A 17518-nucleotide genomic window follows, 5' to 3' on the forward strand; every position below is an offset into this window, starting at 1 on the left:
CAGATCCCTCTCTCCTATGTGCCTAAAGAACAGAAAGGACTGACACCTTCTTTGTCTAGGCAGGAGGACATGGGCCAAATACCTAATAATCCTCTGATATTATACAGACATGTGTGTCACAATCAAAGTAAAGATTTACATACCAGTCAATAGAAAGACAGACATTTCTCAAATGTACCTTAGTTCAAAATTTCCATTACAAAGGTTATGCTGGGAACGTCTGGCCGAGTCTCCTGTCAGAGAGATCTTTAACTCCCACCTCCGGCAGAGCTTCGACTGGATCTCGAGGGAGGCTGGAGATATTGGCCCTCATTTATCATTATTGCGTAGAAACGGGCGAATATGTTGGCGTAAGATTTTGCTTACACTCCTCTCACCGCCTGATTTATGAAGCTGTGCGTACCTTTAAAATCCAGGTGTACGCAATACCTGCCCTTGATAAATGCCGCGGCTGAAAACGATCGTCATTAGAATAACACGCCCCTATATATTCAAGTCTCCGCTTCCCCCACGCCCTCATTTTACGCCATGGACACACGGAAGACGGTAAAAAAGAGAAACTTCTCTGACGTGGAGATTGAGACGATCACCAGGGAGGTAGAAAGAAAGAAAATTGTTTTATTTGGCAGTTTAAAAAGCGTAATAAAAGATGATGATGTGATGTGGAGTACCATTCATTCACATTAATAATTGCATGACAATTTGTAGTATTCGTCTTATTATTTTATGATATTTATTATTAATGACGTTTATTGTTATTTAGAAGAAGAATGTCATTATTATTATTATTTCTATTATTATTTAAAAGAAGAAGAATGTCATTTTTATTATTTTGTCAGTCTGAATTATATTTTGGTCATTAAAAGCCTTTTATTACTGAACCCAGTCCGTGCGCAACTGCCGGGCCTAACCCTGAAATGTCATGTAAAGCGCACAGGCTCGCATCTGAGGGAATACATATAAATCAAATGCATTGGTAAAGTCACACAAATTAAACATTGAAGTCTATGTTGCACAAAAATAAACACTGAAGTTTGTAATTATTATGTTATTGTTTTTTTACAGTGGGTCATAATATATCATATCTTTTAGTTTGTCAGTGCGTTAGGATTTTTTTTTCTGCGCATTTCCGCACTAACTCAAAACATGCGTACACCACCTCCTGAGCTGACGTAGGATTTGAGAGTGCCGTACGCCAACGTCCATATTGATAAATCTCAAAGTCACCGTGGTTTTGGGTGTACGCCAGGTGTACGCTGGAAGTTTGGTGTACGCACTTTTGATAAATGAGGGCCACTGAGTCTGAGTGGACCATGTTCTCCACCTACATTGTCGAAGCGGCCGCTCGGAGCTGTGGCCGTAAGGTCTCCGGTGCCTGTCGAGGCAGCAATCCCCAAACCCGGTGGTGGACACCGGAAGTAAGGGATGCCGTCAAGCTGAAGAAAGAGTCCTATCGGGCCTGGTTGGCTTGTGGGACTCCTGAGGCAGCTGAAGGGTACTGGCAGGCCAAGCGGACTGCAGCCCGGGTGGTTGTGGAGGCAAAAACTCGGGCCTGGGAGGAGTTCGGTGAGGCCATGGAGAAGGACAGCCCTCGCTCCAGTGCCATTTGGGGATGGAGTCACTCTCTTTGTTGCGCCCATTGTGCAATTGGGGTGAACTCTGCTGGCAGTACTTGGCCCTCATTTCAGGATGGTTGCGGTTGGATGGTGTCCCTTTGGTTGATGCTTGGCAATGTGGGTCCTGACATTTGGGCCCTGTCTAGGGCCTCCGCTGGATAGGGACACAGTGTCACTGAACCCCCCTGTCTCAAATCCTTGTAAACCTAAGGAATGCATTCAAAATGTTCCTTGTCTCCTGCTCTGTTATCAGTTGAGTGTGTTAATTTGAGATTGTCTAAATGTAAATCAATTTGTTCAAGTAGGTTTCGGTTTTCTCTACTGATATTATAACCATAAATGTTGACCAAGATGAATTTCAGACCATCTATGTTTATAATAAGAATCAGCCAATGACCAAAGTCATCTGCCATACGGGACACAATATGACCTTTGAAATTATTTAGGAGGATGGCGACACCTGCTGACCTTGAAGTGCCATGGCTAAAGTAAGCTTCGTCTCCCCATTTTTTAGACCAAAATACAACATCATCAACCTTAGAATGTGTTTCCTGCAAAAAAATTATATTTGACTTCTTCCCTTTACAAATTGTCATGTCTCTTAAACCCCTTGCGATAGAACTATATGTTGCTTCTATGCTTTATATCTATGGCTGGGATGACGTTTGTGTCGTAAATGGTCGTAAATCCCGTTTTCAGGAGCTGATTTAATGCCGCGCATGCGCAGTTGTTTTTTAGCGGTTCGACCTCTGTAGCCGGTAAGGGAAGTGGAGGAAAATGAATCGCATGACTCAAGAATTTTAACAATCGTTTTTCATCTTTTATATAAATGTAGATTCTATGTCTTCAGTCTCACATTATTTATATGGAGAGAGTTTGCTTATATAATGCATGTTATGGGTTTCTTGTTTCTCTGAATGTGTTGTGATCACTCATTGACCTTACTAGCTAACGTTAATGTTCTCAATTTTCAGAGACATACCCAGGTTACTAGTTGATCATACCAGTCCACATTAAACAAATATGTACGCCTGTGCGAAGTTTGTCTCTACGCCGTCACTGGTGAGTATTGTAACTAATAGTAATATTACGTAGTATGGCAAATGCTAGATAAGTACAGTATACCAACAATATTCAAGTTAAATGGGCCTGCTGAACTGAATGTATAATTTCGAAGCCTCCAAATTCACTTTCTGGTGCATGCAATGGTCCGTGCTGAGTACTACCTCGTTTTTTAAATTGCCTATTTCAATTCTATGTAATCGAGTTTTCTTCCTAATCTTAAAATGACTCGTCTCCTAAATTGGCTGATTGTATGCTAACGTTAGATGCTAACTAGCTTAGCTAACGAACTTTGCAATTCAAGGTCAAGTAATAATTTAAAACATCGAAGACTACATTCTTAAAACTACATGAGGCTTTATTTGGCTATGTAGATTTATGTTAAACCTAGTCGTGCACAGCTTAGTCAGTTTCACGTTTGTATCCTTTGGGCCCTGGTATTCATGTCATCCGATAATACCCTCCGAGTTTGACAAGTGAAATTACTTTCGTACGATAGTTGACTGGCAGATTAAGTTCTATAATTGTAGGCTGGATTCTTTCATACTTCTCGTGTTGTACGTACAAATTCAATTTTCAGGCTTTTTTGGGAGGGGGTCTTGTCTATCTCAAAGGTCAATGTCTTAAGAGTAATTGCGTACCTGGAGTTCAATCATTGCCCCACAATCTTGGTTGGCCTGCCATTTAACAAATGTACTTTCTATATTTGTTTTTGACAAATACTAAATCTACTTTTTCCGTGCCAAGTACAACTCGTTTCCTATTTACAATGGGGCTGTGGAAAATGTGTATTTTGTTAGAAGGGATTCAAACTTGACATTGATGTACCATGCTCCATTGGGTATTATTGCATGATAGCTAAGTACCCCCATTACATTATTGGCGATTCTTTCCAAACTGATGAGGCTGTATTTTCTATGAACAATCCACTGCCCAGAAACAAAAATTCTGTTACAGAGATGTCACCAGACTAAGATGTAGATGGGTTTTCCGCTACTGTTTCAACCTGCACAATTCAATCAAGACTCATGCTGTTGTACTAAGTACCTGTATGGTCCTTTTGTGCATGTTTCATTGATGCCGTCCCAGCTGCGTTAATGTCAACTTCCAAAACGCTGGGCTGACCCGAACAACAGGTTCCACACTCTGAGACAGTAATTAACTGAATGTCAGCAGCAGTAGAATAAACGCCTAAAGCCTTAGAGTGAATGAGGATTGTAGGATGGGTGCAGTAAGTCAGGGGTAAATCCTAATATTCTGATGCGATCGACAGCCCTACCGTCCACATTTTGTTTGTTTTCAGTGATGTGCTCATGATAATCAATGTCCTTATTTGACTTGGTTAATATTTTTTGTTTGTAATCAAGGTAATATAAATGTTCACTCTTGTCACTGTTTTTCTGTATACAGATCCGTGCTGGATCCCGGGCTTTATGCAGACCTCTCTCTGCATCTGTGCTTTCCCGGCCAGATGTCAAAACAGTGGAGGTGAGTGTCTACCTGCTCTTTTACCCATCTGTCCCTGTACCCCCAGAGATGTAATCTTGCATCTTGCCTTTAAGTCTATAAGTATTTCTTTTAGCTAAAATGTTCTGGATAGAAATGAAGTCAGCCATATAGTATATCGTAGCCAGGATTATATCCAGACTGCGGCGTACTGGCAGTGCCCTGGCTCTCAGGCTGGAGGAAATTCTCTCCACTAGCTGGTTTTGGCAGAATAGATTGTTGGACAGTGTTGCCAGTGCATATGCAACAGGTACTTCCTTGATGAGCTTTAAGTGTGATAAGATTTACATTACTTACCCTCAGGTCTCTTCCAAGTGACAATGGGTCCCTCAGTGACAATTTGGTGATCTATCTAGCATAGTTTTAAATCTTTAAAGATAATGTTCAGACTGTTTTATTGGTAAATTTATTATTTTACTGATCTTATATTTGTTACCTACCTAGGCTAGCACTGCCCTTCTGCCACAGAGCAATTTTTCCCAGGTAGCACTTCGAGGTTTCCAGACTGGTGCTGTAAGCAGAGACATTGACACAGCAGCCAAGTTCATCGGTGCCGGAGCTGCCACAGTTGGTGTGGCTGGTTCTGGTGCTGGAATCGGGACTGTGTTCGGCAGCCTTATCATCGGTTATGCAAGGTAAATATTTCCATTAGTAGTTAACGTGCCCTGTTTTAGGCCATCAACTATGCAAATACAATTTTATTTTACTGTATTTGAAGAAAGTTTGTGAAAGTTGACAATTGTAATGGATGCCTGTTTATTTGATTTGTGGAACTAAAGCATTTTCTTCTTCCCCAGAAACCCCTCCCTAAAGCAGCAGCTGTTCTCTTATGCTATCCTGGGATTTGCCCTGTCTGAAGCCATGGGACTTTTCTGCTTGATGGTTGCTTTCCTGATCCTGTTCGCCATGTAAATATGTCCGCTGTAGATTCATTCTGAATCTATAGCTGTGATGACCTATTTTACTCTGGCTAGCAAAATTGTTCTGTATCGATGTCATGATGTACATTTTCCAAGTTTTTGTTGAAAGCGTGTATTGTAATAATGTAACCTATTACACAAGTAAAATACATGTTTCACTACTTCAACTGTATGGGACTTGTGTAGTGTTCTTTTCAAAACTTTCAAATTAACACTTGCTGGACTGCATAAGCGGAGCCGGCCAAGAAGAGCAGATGTCTCTTACTGAGTGACTGACTGGCTACCCCTTGTTAAATAGCGTAGTGGTTAGAGATGTGGACTCTCACACTGGGATCAGTGTTGGAGCCTCTCCACATTCAAACCAATTTATGCATTAGGATTTGTTTAGGATAGACAAAAACTGGGCACAACCTTCAGAAGCTGGGTTATAGTAAGCCGAAAATAATTGTTTACTGTTGTGCTCAAAGGTTTTGCATACTCTGCAGAAATTTTGGCATTTGATTTTGAAAATATGCCTGATCATGCAAAAAAACATTTAAGGATAGTTATTATTTGAAGCCATATATCACAGTTGTTTGGCTCCATTTTAAATAAACCGAAATCACCCAAATGGCCCTAATCAAAGATGTACATATCCTTGAATGTTTGGCCTTGTTACAGACACAGAAGGTGACACACATAGATGAAAATGGCAATAAAGGTGAATTTCCCACACCTGTGGCTTTTTAAATTGCAATTAGTGTCTGTGTATAAATAGTCAATGAGTTTGTTAGCTCTCACGTGGATGCACTGAGCATTGGTATCACTGAGCTAGATACTGAGCCATGGGTAGCAGAAAATAACGGTCAAAAGACCTGTGTAATGGAACTTTTATAAAGATGGAAAAGGATATAAAAAGATATCCAAAGCCTTGCAGATGTCTGTCAGTTTTGTTCAATCACTTATTTAGAAGTGGACATTTTGGGGATCTCTTGAAACCAAGCCCAGGTCAGGTAGACCAAGAAAGATTTCAGCCAAAACTGCCAGAAGAATTGTTTGGGATATAAAGGTAAAACCCTCAGGTAACCTCTGGAAAAAGAGTATGGTTGTTTCAAGGAGCACAAAACATAAAAAATAATTTTGCTGCATTGGTCGAGTTGCCTGTAAGAAGTCTTTACTGCGCCAAGGCCACAAAAAAGCCTGGTTACAATATGCCCTACAACACATCAACACGCCTCACAGCTTCTGGGACACTAATTTGAAGTAACGAGACCAAAATAGAGTTTTATGGTCACAACCATAAGCGCTATGTTTGAAGAGGGGCCAACATGGCCTACAGTGAACAGAATACCAAGGTGGAGGTTCTGACCTTAATATCATCAAGTCACTCTAGGGAGATCTAAAATGTGCATACAAGACCACCAAAGACTTTGCATGACCTGGATGCATTTTGCCAAGATGAATGGGCAGCTATACCACCTGCAATAAACTATTACAAAATGCTGCATGCTGTCATTGATGCTAAAGGGGGCAATACACAGTATTAAGAACTAATACTGACTCTAGTATGCAGACTTTTGAACAGGGGTCAGTTAATTTTTTATTGTATTTCTGTTATAACCTACAGTTGAATATGAATCCCATAGGAAATAAAATACGTGTCGTGCCTGCTCACTCATGTTTTCTTCACAAATGGCACATATATTACCAATTCTCTAAGCATATGCAACATTTTGAGCACAACTGCATATTCTGACTATTTCTGGTGGATATTCCTTTTTTTTTTTACATTGTTTTTGTGTGCCTAGGAGCTCAATTCTAGGATCGAAGTCTATTTTTAAAAGTTAACATGTTAACAACTGCATATTGGTTGCAGTCCTTGGTGGGTTTCAGTAAATTAAAATGTTCTTCAGTTTATCATGTTTTTTATTGCAATGAATCATATATAATCTCTTGAGCTATTGGTTTTCCATGAACGTGTACTTTGTAAAACAATTTTAGCTCTTTTGGTTTACTATGGTGAATCTGCACCTAGATTCTGATATTTGGTCAGTTTTGAATTTCTAGTTATTAAGTCTAGGATTGGGGTAGGGAATCTGTGACAAGAACTGGTCTTTATCTGGGTATCCTCCTGTTTATCATATTCCTTCTCTATAAGACAGAGTTGATTAGAAACACCATTTGAGAAGTTGATTCACTAGAGCTGCAAGAAGTTGTAGAATTCTATGTATTGATCTCAAACATTGGTTGCACTATGTCTGAATATGCAGTAATTATGAACTTTTGTTTTTATCTGCAACTAAAAAACAGCTCATCTAATCAGATATTTGAATTACCTCATCCTATGAAAAATGTACAATTCACAAAGTGACTGGGCTTGGCAGTTTCCAGTAGATAAACCACAAAATAGCTAATATTCTAAAAATCTATGAAAAGTTGAGGTTTAGGCACATAATAGCATAAACGCGCTAACGCGGGAAAATTTTTTATGATTCACGGGGCCATTGGTGCGGGCAGGAGGGCCAGCATTCCTGGCCACTGGTCTGTATATAAGGGTCTAAAGCAACTTTGAGGTTTGCTGATATTTAAAATACCTACCCAGGCGCGGACGTCACAATCGTAGGAGCAGAGGAACGCGCACCCATCTGACATCAGCGTCATATGGAAACCATGGTAACATTGCGGCTCTAGAGATGCTAGACGTTCCTTGTGAAGATGAGGCTGAAAGTCACGTGAGGCAAGATGGCGACTTCGTTATAGATGAATATGGTGATGTGCTGTAAGTACAATTTGTTTGCCTCAATGATATTGGCTGTATTCTTGAATATGCAACCGGACAGATCACGTCCTGGCTGTATCCCTATTGTAATTCAATGTATATTTACGTCCACGCCTGTTGCCATCCTTTGTATTTTTGTCACGATCAAGTCAGTGGGCAGTGTTAATTTCTTGAGCTAACGTTAACGCGAGCTAGCTGGCCTGGCTCTGTTTGTAAGACTGTAGATGCGTTGTGATACACAGTTATACACATTTTGCTCAGCTGCCGAATATTTTCTCGCAGACTAATATGAATTCACTGTCTTCCCCTTAGCTTTCTAGCGGAGGAGAAAGCTGTAATAACACGTTATTGTGTACCAGTAATGTTAACGCAGCAAGAATGGCTCTAAATGTGTTTGGTAAGTTAATGTAACGGTTCTCTGTCTGTGTGATAGCCATATTGCTCATCCAACCTCTAAAGTCTGCCGCCTAATAGTTCAGTAATGCATTATGTCACTTGTTATATTAAAGGACAGGGGTCAGTTTTTGTCCTTTAGCGTTTCGGCCTTGTCGGGAGTGGTCTGTGGCGCCGTTTATGCAGTGTTGCCTTGCTATCTAGCTGTTTAGTCATTACATTAGATTAGTTGTTAAGATTCACGAATTATAGCCTGCCTTTGAGGCTATGTAAATATAATTTCATCACAAGATGGCAAAACAAGGTGTTGAATGAGAGATGATTGGAGTGGAAAATGTGTGGGCCTTTTCAAAACGTTTGTGGGTAAAACATTTGCAATTGGATTGTAGTAACATTCACAATAACTTTTGAGGTAGGCACTGACAATGCTGTCTATCACTTAGTGCAATTAAGTGGAGAAATAAAAAAAAAAACAAGAACAAGATGGTAGTTAGTGTGCAGGTTTAGAAAAGGAAATGGAGTGCATTTTTTGTTGGATCCAGGATGGCTGCGGAGAGTGAGACAGGAAGCTTTGTGCTTCTGATAGATATGTTAGCCGTTTCAGTGTCTGGGGTGTGGTTGAAACCACAGTCTGAAGTCCTCTGTAGTGCAATTAAAAGGTCAGTTCAGCCATGTCATTGCCTGGTTGAAAGTCATTATTTTTAATAGTTCTCTATAAAGGTAGTCTAATAATCATTTACGTGCACAGTGACAACCCAAACTGAATGTTCTGCTGCTATGGTACCGGCAATGTTAGGTATAAAAAAGTGGTACGTAGTCAGTGACGAAAACCTGAGATTTATCCTCTGATATTTAACTTCCAACTTTGTTATGGAAATATAGTGTTAATAAATAATCATAATTCCTAGGTTTGCGATTTACGACCCTGTACAACCCATGACCCTGTACAACAGAATCCTGAAACACAAATTAAATTTAACAGCATAAAACAAATTGTTTAAAACATAATAGGCTAAATGTAATATTAAATATTAAAACATTTATTAATTTACCCAAGCTGATCATAAGATATTATCTAAATACACCAGTAAATTATATATTATTTGGGCTGGTCCCAAAATGGTGCAGCGGTAATCACACTGTCTTACATTTAGCAGTGTCATTGCTAGACCAGGGTATGAATCCTGCTTGTGGACTGTTCCAGAGGTCCCTCACGAGGTGGTGGAATTGGTCTGCACCATCTGGGTTTGGAGTGTTAGAAAATTAATATTGCTTGGGTGCCTGTGAACTCAATCAATGTGAAAGGTAAATTTTTAACTAAACCTCCAAATTGAGCAAGCTGTGTGATGTTTTTCTGAAGACCCGTCGACAGTCCGGAGTTTCTTTGATGAAGCAGTCCCTCAGTCACAAATTGGATATCATGAAATTGGGGAGATAAACAGTTTAAAATATGTGTTTTTCTTAACTTTTCTGAAGACTTGAGAATACCACTGCCGTTAGCAATGATGCAAATTACTTGGGATTTAAGTGTTTTTTATTTTTTTAAAGTTTCAATATTAAATTCTTGGAAAATCAAAAACCTGAAAAAATAAAAAGGAAATTTGTAAGAAAAATAGGTTAGAGGGATCTGATGTTATAGGTCCCTTATTAGGCTATTTCATATATAAAGAGGTTGCCTATATGCTTCACTGTAGATACTCATTGTGGTGAGTCAGGTGCCTGCAAGCTAGCTGGGGTTGTTAGTGGTAGGAGCGTTCTCCTTTAACTATGTTTTTCTCAGCTGACTTCCTGGTTGTACCAGCAATGTAATTAGTGCCCAAAGCAACATTTAGGCAAACTCCAATGGTTGCAAACCAAATGCTAGCCTACTGGCATGGGAAAATTATTTCAAGACACTGGATATTTGACCATAACAATGGAATTGTTAATATGCATTACAAGGGATTGTGATGAGCAACTCTGTTATCAACACAGCAACATCGAGCATCCAAAATCTTTTTATAACTAATTTTATAATATGCAGTACTGTGAAAAAGTCTAAGGCACCTGAAATGATAATTATAATATATAATAATATAAATTCTATTAATAAATGTATATAATCTGTGTGTGTGTGTGTGTGTGAGTATTTCTTTTTTAATGTATTTTTATTATTAAAGCACTTACTCCCAAAATAAATGGCCTTAGTTCAACTTTCAGGTGCTGTAGACCTTTGCACAGTACTGTAAATGTGAGTTGCCTTAGACAGAGTAACCATTTCATCAAATATGTTCTGCTTATTTTCTATATTTATGCTTCGTCACTGCTAAGTGGCTAAGACATGTATTTAAGGAGAGCATAACTGCTTGTGTTTCACAAGTTAGACACTGAATATAAGGCAAACAAAACAATTTATGCTTTACCTTTGGTCCACCTTCAGCTGGATGTGCCATGATTAGGACTAGAGCACAGCTACCAAGCCCAGATATTGCTTGTGCCCAGTTGTTACTAAGCTGTGTTATTGCCTTGGCACCATAATGTCAGAATTACTTAAAGCTTCCCTTAAATAATTTCTCAAAAAAGTTTTTTTGGGCAATTTGTTGTCTAAAATGATTTCATCATTTTGAAAATAACTAGATCATTATTGAAATTAAAAAACGTGACAAAGTTTGCCAAATTTAACACTGCGTTGAATGTGAGTGTGTGAGTGCTGGGGGGAAAACAAAACTCTTCAATTTTTATACCTAAGGACCAGAACTGGCAAACATTGATCTAGCCTGAGATGAGTAGCCTATATATAATTCTCAAAAGCATAAAACATGGTGGGGGCCCACTAATGTAATAATATGTACAAATTATTACATTAGTATATATATTTATTATATATAAGTATAATAGTATATACTAATGTAATAATTCTACCATGAATATTTTGTATTTGTTGTTAACTATGTTCACTTGCTGTAGATGTAGCAAATGACATTGGTGTGGTTTAATCAACACACTAAGTGTAGTGCGACACAAAAGCCACTGAGTGGCACAGCACATCAGGAAACAAATAGTTTTGTTTATCTAGTGAGTTTTATTTTTAAGATTTGATGTTATGTTCTTTCCACAGACCATGATGAATACAGGCCGCCAGTGTGGAAATCTTACTGTGAGTATAAATATGTCCACATGACCAAAATATTGTGGGGAGCACTATAAAGGTGATGTTTTACTGTGTACTATATATTTTTTTTGTACCAGTGTATCAGCTCCAGCAGGAGGCACCCCATCCTCGGCGACTAACCTGTACCTGTGAGGTAAGCAAAGCGAATAAAGACTCGAAATTGAGGCAACTTGGCCACTTGAAAATAGTTCAATTTGTTTGCGGTATTCATATTCTAAACTTTATCCTAAGACATTTTTCAACTAAATCTTTCATAAAATATTTATTTAATATGAACCAAAAATGTCTTTCTTAAACACACACATACAATATTGCCTTGGTCTTCACTGGATTAATTTGTTATGCCACAGATTCTAATACCGCAACCACCACTCCCAAATTTGACGTCCACCTGCTCCAGTAAGTGGTCCTGTTCCCAACAGCAGCCTGAACATTTTATTTTAGGCTTATTTTACGACCACGCGCTTGGTAGCCCCTGATCCAAGACATTTTCTGACTGGGATTTGAATGGTTAGAGTGAAGGGAAGAGCAGATACTGGTATTGTGGTCACCACCACAGACTTCGTTCAAGCATTACCTGGGATAGTCAACAGACTTTTCTAGATTTCATCACTCTAGCAGATCGGATTCATGCATATCTAACTGAGGTTGTCAGTCACGTTTGTATGCCCTCACAGATGTTGACCCACATTACTTCCTGGTTGGAACGGAGGTGTTGAAAAAGGCAGCGAGGCTCAGCACAGATGCCTTTATGTCTTTTCTGTTGAGAGTTATTCTGATGAGATAGGGTTCTGAGATTTTCCTGCATATAAAACTCAAAGGCAGCCGCGTTCCCAAAATTTTGAACCGCCTCTGTGTGTCTGCATGGAAAAGCATAATTTTACATACATACACTAAACAGCCTACCAGCGATATACTGCAGAAAATGTTTACTGTCAATGATCTGTCAACTTTGCATACAGGACCTTACCGGTCCTGCCATCGCGGAGATGAGTATCGTCGGAAAAACAAGTGGATCCTAGTTTTCTTTTACACTCAAGCATGTCAAAATATTTAAATAAAACTTAAGGCCTAAACTGCATCCAATCCGCATAACGTTTGTTACTGTTTCAGATGACGTCAGATTTTTTTTCAATACAGTTCGTGAGACAAAGGGGACAGGTGAAAAGACGATTAGATTCGGGTATGTTGGTTACTGTTCCTAACAACATTTTGTATGCAATATACAGTGTAAAAATATACAATTAACATATTTAAGTCGCTAACAATATAAATATATGAACATAAAGACGCTGGATGAACGCAAGCAGCATAGCCAAATAGCCTACAGCTGAAGGAAGTTGAGAGGGGGTTAAATGATGTGGCATCAAGATAGATTTATTGCTTGTTTTTTGGTTGTTATTATATTAGGGAGGACATTGAGGGCAGATTTAACACTATATTAGTTTTCTTTTTCAAGTTGCCAGATATTATATAAAGTACACTCACCTAAAGGATTATTAGGAACACCATACTAATACTGTGTTTGACCCCCTTTCACCTTCAGAACTGCGTTAATTCTACGTGGCATTGATTCAACAAGGTGCTGAAAGCATTCTTTAGAAATGTTGGCCCATATTGATAGGATAGCATCTTGCAGTTGATGGAGATTTGTGGGATGCACATCCAGGGCACGAAGCTCCCGTTCCACCACATCCCAAAGATGCTCTATTGGGTTGAGATCTGGTGACTGTGGGGGCCATTTCAGTACAGTGAAATCATTGTCATGTTCAAGAAACCAATTTGAAATGATTCGAGCTTTGTGACATGGTGCATTATTCTGCTGGAAGTAGCCATCAGAAGATGGGTACATGGTGGTCATAAAGGGATGGACATGGTCAGAAACAATGCTCAGGTAGGCCATGGCATTTAAACGATGTCCAATTGGCACTAAGGGGCCTAAAGTGTGCCAAGAAAACATCCCCCACACCATTACACCACCACCAGCAGCCTGCACAGTGGTAACAAGGGATGATGGATCCATGTTCTCATTTTGTTTACGCCAAATTCTGACTCTACCATCTGAATGTCTCAACAGAAATCGAGACTCATCAGACCAGGCAACATTCTTCCAGTCTTCAACTGTCCAATTTTGGTGAGCTCGTGCAAATTGTAGCCTCTTTTTCCTATTTGTAGTGGAGATGAGTGGTACCCGGTGGGGTCTTCTGCTGTTGTAGCCCATCCGCCTCAAGGTTGTGCGTGTTGTGGCTTCACAAATGCTTTGCTGCAAACCTCGGTTGTAACGAGTGGTTATTTCAGTCAAAGTTGCTCTTCTATCAGCTTGAATCAGTCGGCCCATTCTCCTCTGACCTCTAGCATCAGCAAGGCATTTTCGCCCACAGGACTGCCGCATACTGGATGTTTTTCCATTTTCACACCATTCTTTGTAAACCCTAGAAATGGTTGTGCGTGAAAATCCCAGTAACTGAGCAGATTGTGAAATACTCACACCGGCCCGTCTGGCACGAACAACCATGCCACGCTCAAAATTGCTTAAATCACCTTTCTTTCCCATTCTGACATTCAGTTTGGAGTTCAGGAGATTGTCTTGACCAGGACCACACCCCTAAATGCATTGAAGCAACTGCCATGTGATTGGTTGATTAGATAATTGCATTAATGAGAAATTGAACAGGTGTTCCTAATAATCCTTTAGGTGAGTGTATATCACAAAGGGGTGTCAGGTAGAGTGTGGGGTAGCGGGGGTTGGGGTACCACCTTTGACCAATTTTCAGCCAGGAAAACCCCTGGGGTTGTCGATATAATTGGATATGACACATTTGTGGAATGGAAGAAAAGGGGGTAAAATAAATACTAATTTATTACATTCCTGCATTTCTTTCATCAAAAGGAGTTTCTCTTCCCTCCTGCTCACCTACTGATTTCCTCTTTTGGATTCCATGCTGTCAATTTGACCAACATCTGCCTTTGATAATTTTCTTACCAGTTCTTTCTTTCCAGTCCTTTCTTCTTTTTACTCCAACCTTACGCAATCAACCTTGACTCCCAAAGCAGGCAATGCACTTCATCTAATGTCAGTATCTAGTAATGTAATCATGACAGTTGACCAATCACACCACTTCCCCACTCGCTTTGCCTGGACACTTTTTTGGTTCTCCTCCAGCCCTATCATGTCCCAATCATGTCTTATGCCTCTGTAACACTTCTCTCTCCCCAACTGCTCTCTCCTCTATCCTATCATCTCAGCAATCTTCTAAGTCCTTGCTTTCCAAGTCCAACGACTCTCACTGATCCCTTTATTCTAGGCCAACTCGGTTTCCCCCTCCTGCTTCGTGGCTGAATGATTGACTATGTGCTCACAGGAGTGGGCTTCAGGCATCTGAGCAAAATTGGAGGAAAACAAATCTTGAGAATGACACATCGCTCCTCACTAACTTATTTTTCCATCTACTGCTAAAGCCACTTTCTATCACCCAAAATGACACGATTCTTCCTCTAATCCTAGGCCATCTTCCTTATCTTTCTATGACTTTGTCAACCGCTTACTAAATAAGTTTGATATCTTTTCCTCATTCACTTATGCTCACATGCCAAATTTGAGGGTAAGTTCTGATCAACCTAGATCTATCTCCTTTCTTCGACACTGTGAAACATCACATTTTACATTTCACCATTGGATCTGGGCTTTTCAGGTTCTGCACACTCTTGGATTGCTTCATACCTGGCAGGCTTCTCCTACCAGGAGCTACAAGGCTCGGTTCTAGGCCCTCTCCTCTTTTCTCTATACACCTTTGTCATATCCTCATATGGTCTTTTCTATCATTGCTATTCAGATGACACTCAGCATTTTTTCCTCCCCCCATTTCGACACCTAGGTTACAACACGCATGAAAGCGTGCCTGGCTGAAATCTTTTCTAGGATGCCATGACTGAGTAGCTCTTCTTTCGTGGGAAGGCCTGTCCACTCCAGGACATGTCCATCTTGGACATGTCCATCAAGGTTTAGAATTTCATACTGTCTTCCCTCTCAAAGTGCAAAGAACCTTTATGTAACCCTAGATAACACTGTCGTTCTCTGCTAACATCAAGGCAGTGTTTTGTTCCTGCCAGTCCATGCCCTACAACATTTGTAGAGTACAAATTGACCTCACACTGGAAGAAGTACAGGTACTTATCCAGGCTCTCGTCTGGTCGTGTTCCCAGTGTGTGCCATAAAATCCATGAAACTGAGTCTGAAAGCAGTGTTCAAACTTTCCAAGTTATCCCAATGTCACCCCTCTTCTTCGCACACTGTCTTCCAGTAGGAGTTCGTATTTGTATGTTGCTTGCCTGTAGAGCAACAAGAGGAGTTTCTCTTCCACACATTCAGGCAATGCTTAAACATTACATCCCTACTGGGGGTCTTCGTTCAGCCACTTCTGGGCTCTTGCCTGTCCTGCCTTTTTGGGGCAGTTCCTGATACACACATTCAAAACTCTTCCTGTACTTTCACCTCTATGGTGGAACCAGTTTCCCCTGGAGGTTAGGTTAGCAGTTTGTAAGAAATTCAGCCGTTCATATAGTGTTGAAATAATGATCGCTTACCCTGTATTTTTTGCAACATTTTATAGTCTATTGTTCATGATGTTACAGACTCGATCTTACAAATTTGATCTCTTAATAACTTCCGGTTCTCTACTGTCCTCTACTTTATAGACATCACAATCCAGAATACCCAACACATTACTGTATGCACATTGGCTGATTAATGTCGTGCTTTGACTCAACGTAACTTCCTTTATACGGATAAACCAATGTTCTGTTGTGTGCTTGTTATGTTTAGATTACATTCATACAATAATTTTTTCCAGGAAACATCTGAAAACCTACCTTTTAATATGGGAACCTAATATAGTTCCACAGCCTCTGTTGTCTTTTGTAAACTTTACTTATCATTTTTATTATTTTTGGGGTCTTCTTTCCAGCACTGACTTTTGAAGATAATTAATTGACTAGAACAAACTCTGTACTTAATTGCTTGGTTGTATAGCCTTGCCTTTAAAATGTATGCAATTGCTGTAAATCGCTCTGTATAAGGGCATCTGCTAAATAACTCAAATGTATATCCCAGGACAAAATCCTCATTTCAAAATCATAATTTACTTCTAAATCAAAGTAGTAAACTAAACTCATTATATTTAGGTTGATAATGAAACCCTGAACTAAACGCAGCTCTACTGTACAACAGATGTAGTGCAAAACCCTGTAATGATTCAGCATAACTGTTCCTGTAGCATTTGGAGCTTGTATTTCAACCACAAAACAAGCAGTGCAACACAGTCACGGGTCTGTGCCTCCCTCTTGCCTTAAGTGCTCTCAATGCTCCATTAGACAGGACACATCTGCTCTTATTGCCGGTCTATTTGTCATTTGACCTCCATTGCTTTCTATTTTCAAAGCTAATTACTGAACATGTCTCATTGTGCCTGCTTGCCATCTGATAGAAAGTGTTGAATATGTAAGTCACTGAATTCTGTCTTTTGCATCAGAAGCGGTAATGAGCAATACTGGTTTATTATATCGGTTTCCATTGAATTTATTTATCTAACAAGAAAATGAAACTTTGACAGATATTTAGACATTACCAAAATGTTCAACAAACTGGTGTAAGAATGTTTTTCAAGGTCATATCTATAAAGAATAGCTGAATTGATTTATTTCCATATGTTTATTTTGGGTTTAATTCCCTACACATGCGCACACACATTAGCCCACAGATACATAGCGCACCCTTGTTTTCAGCCTGGTCTGCCTAAAATAGCTTTTATTATTAGAACAGGGTGCACAGAGGGGATGATTCGCTAAATAATTTGTGGCATATTTTGTAGGGATTCATCAGAGACAGACCACAGAGGATATAGGGAGCCTACTTGATCTGGCAAAGATTAAGAGGGAACAAACTAATCTGCATGAATCTCAAAAGCCAGTTGACTAGGGTGTGGTTATTGAATTTAATGATGAATGATTCACTCTGAATAGTAACACTGGAATGTAAATTGGGGAGTGTTGTATTTAGGGGTTGCCATTTTTCATAATTTTTCAACACGTCTTGGATCCCATCCTATGTTTATCT

The 17518-nt window shown here is 39.6% G+C and overlaps 2 protein-coding genes across 3 annotated transcripts in view; both read left to right on the forward strand.

Annotated features, from left to right (window-relative positions):
* The first annotated feature begins 2285 nt into the window (after window positions 1-2285).
* atp5mc3b (ATP synthase membrane subunit c locus 3b) lies at window positions 2286-5276 on the forward strand. Its single transcript, XM_010866090.4, has 5 exons — window positions 2286-2374; window positions 2591-2678; window positions 4089-4166; window positions 4629-4819; window positions 4982-5276. Exons 2-5 carry the CDS (start codon window positions 2640-2642, stop codon window positions 5094-5096), a joined length of 423 nt encoding a protein of 140 aa, XP_010864392.1. The 5' UTR covers window positions 2286-2374; window positions 2591-2639; the 3' UTR covers window positions 5097-5276.
* A 2486-nt stretch (window positions 5277-7762) lies between these two features.
* LOC105007244 (N-chimaerin) overlaps window positions 7763-17518 on the forward strand; it is a 38349-nt gene continuing 28593 nt past the window's right edge. Inside the window, exons 1-4 of one of the 2 annotated variants that reach the window (XM_010866088.3) lie at window positions 7763-7862; window positions 8175-8259; window positions 11353-11391; window positions 11484-11539. In XM_010866088.3, the coding sequence (XP_010864390.1) occupies window positions 8241-8259; window positions 11353-11391; window positions 11484-11539 (114 nt within the window). In that variant the 5' untranslated portion in view covers window positions 7763-7862; window positions 8175-8240. Of the gene's footprint in view, window positions 7863-8174; window positions 8260-11351; window positions 11392-11483; window positions 11540-11756; window positions 11806-17518 lie in introns of those variants that run through there. The other variant, XM_010866089.3, reaches the window with a different exon arrangement.

This window comes from Esox lucius, chromosome 22 (genome assembly GCF_011004845.1).
Source record: "Esox lucius isolate fEsoLuc1 chromosome 22, fEsoLuc1.pri, whole genome shotgun sequence".
In the NCBI taxonomy this organism is placed as follows: domain Eukaryota; kingdom Metazoa; phylum Chordata; class Actinopteri; order Esociformes; family Esocidae; genus Esox; species Esox lucius.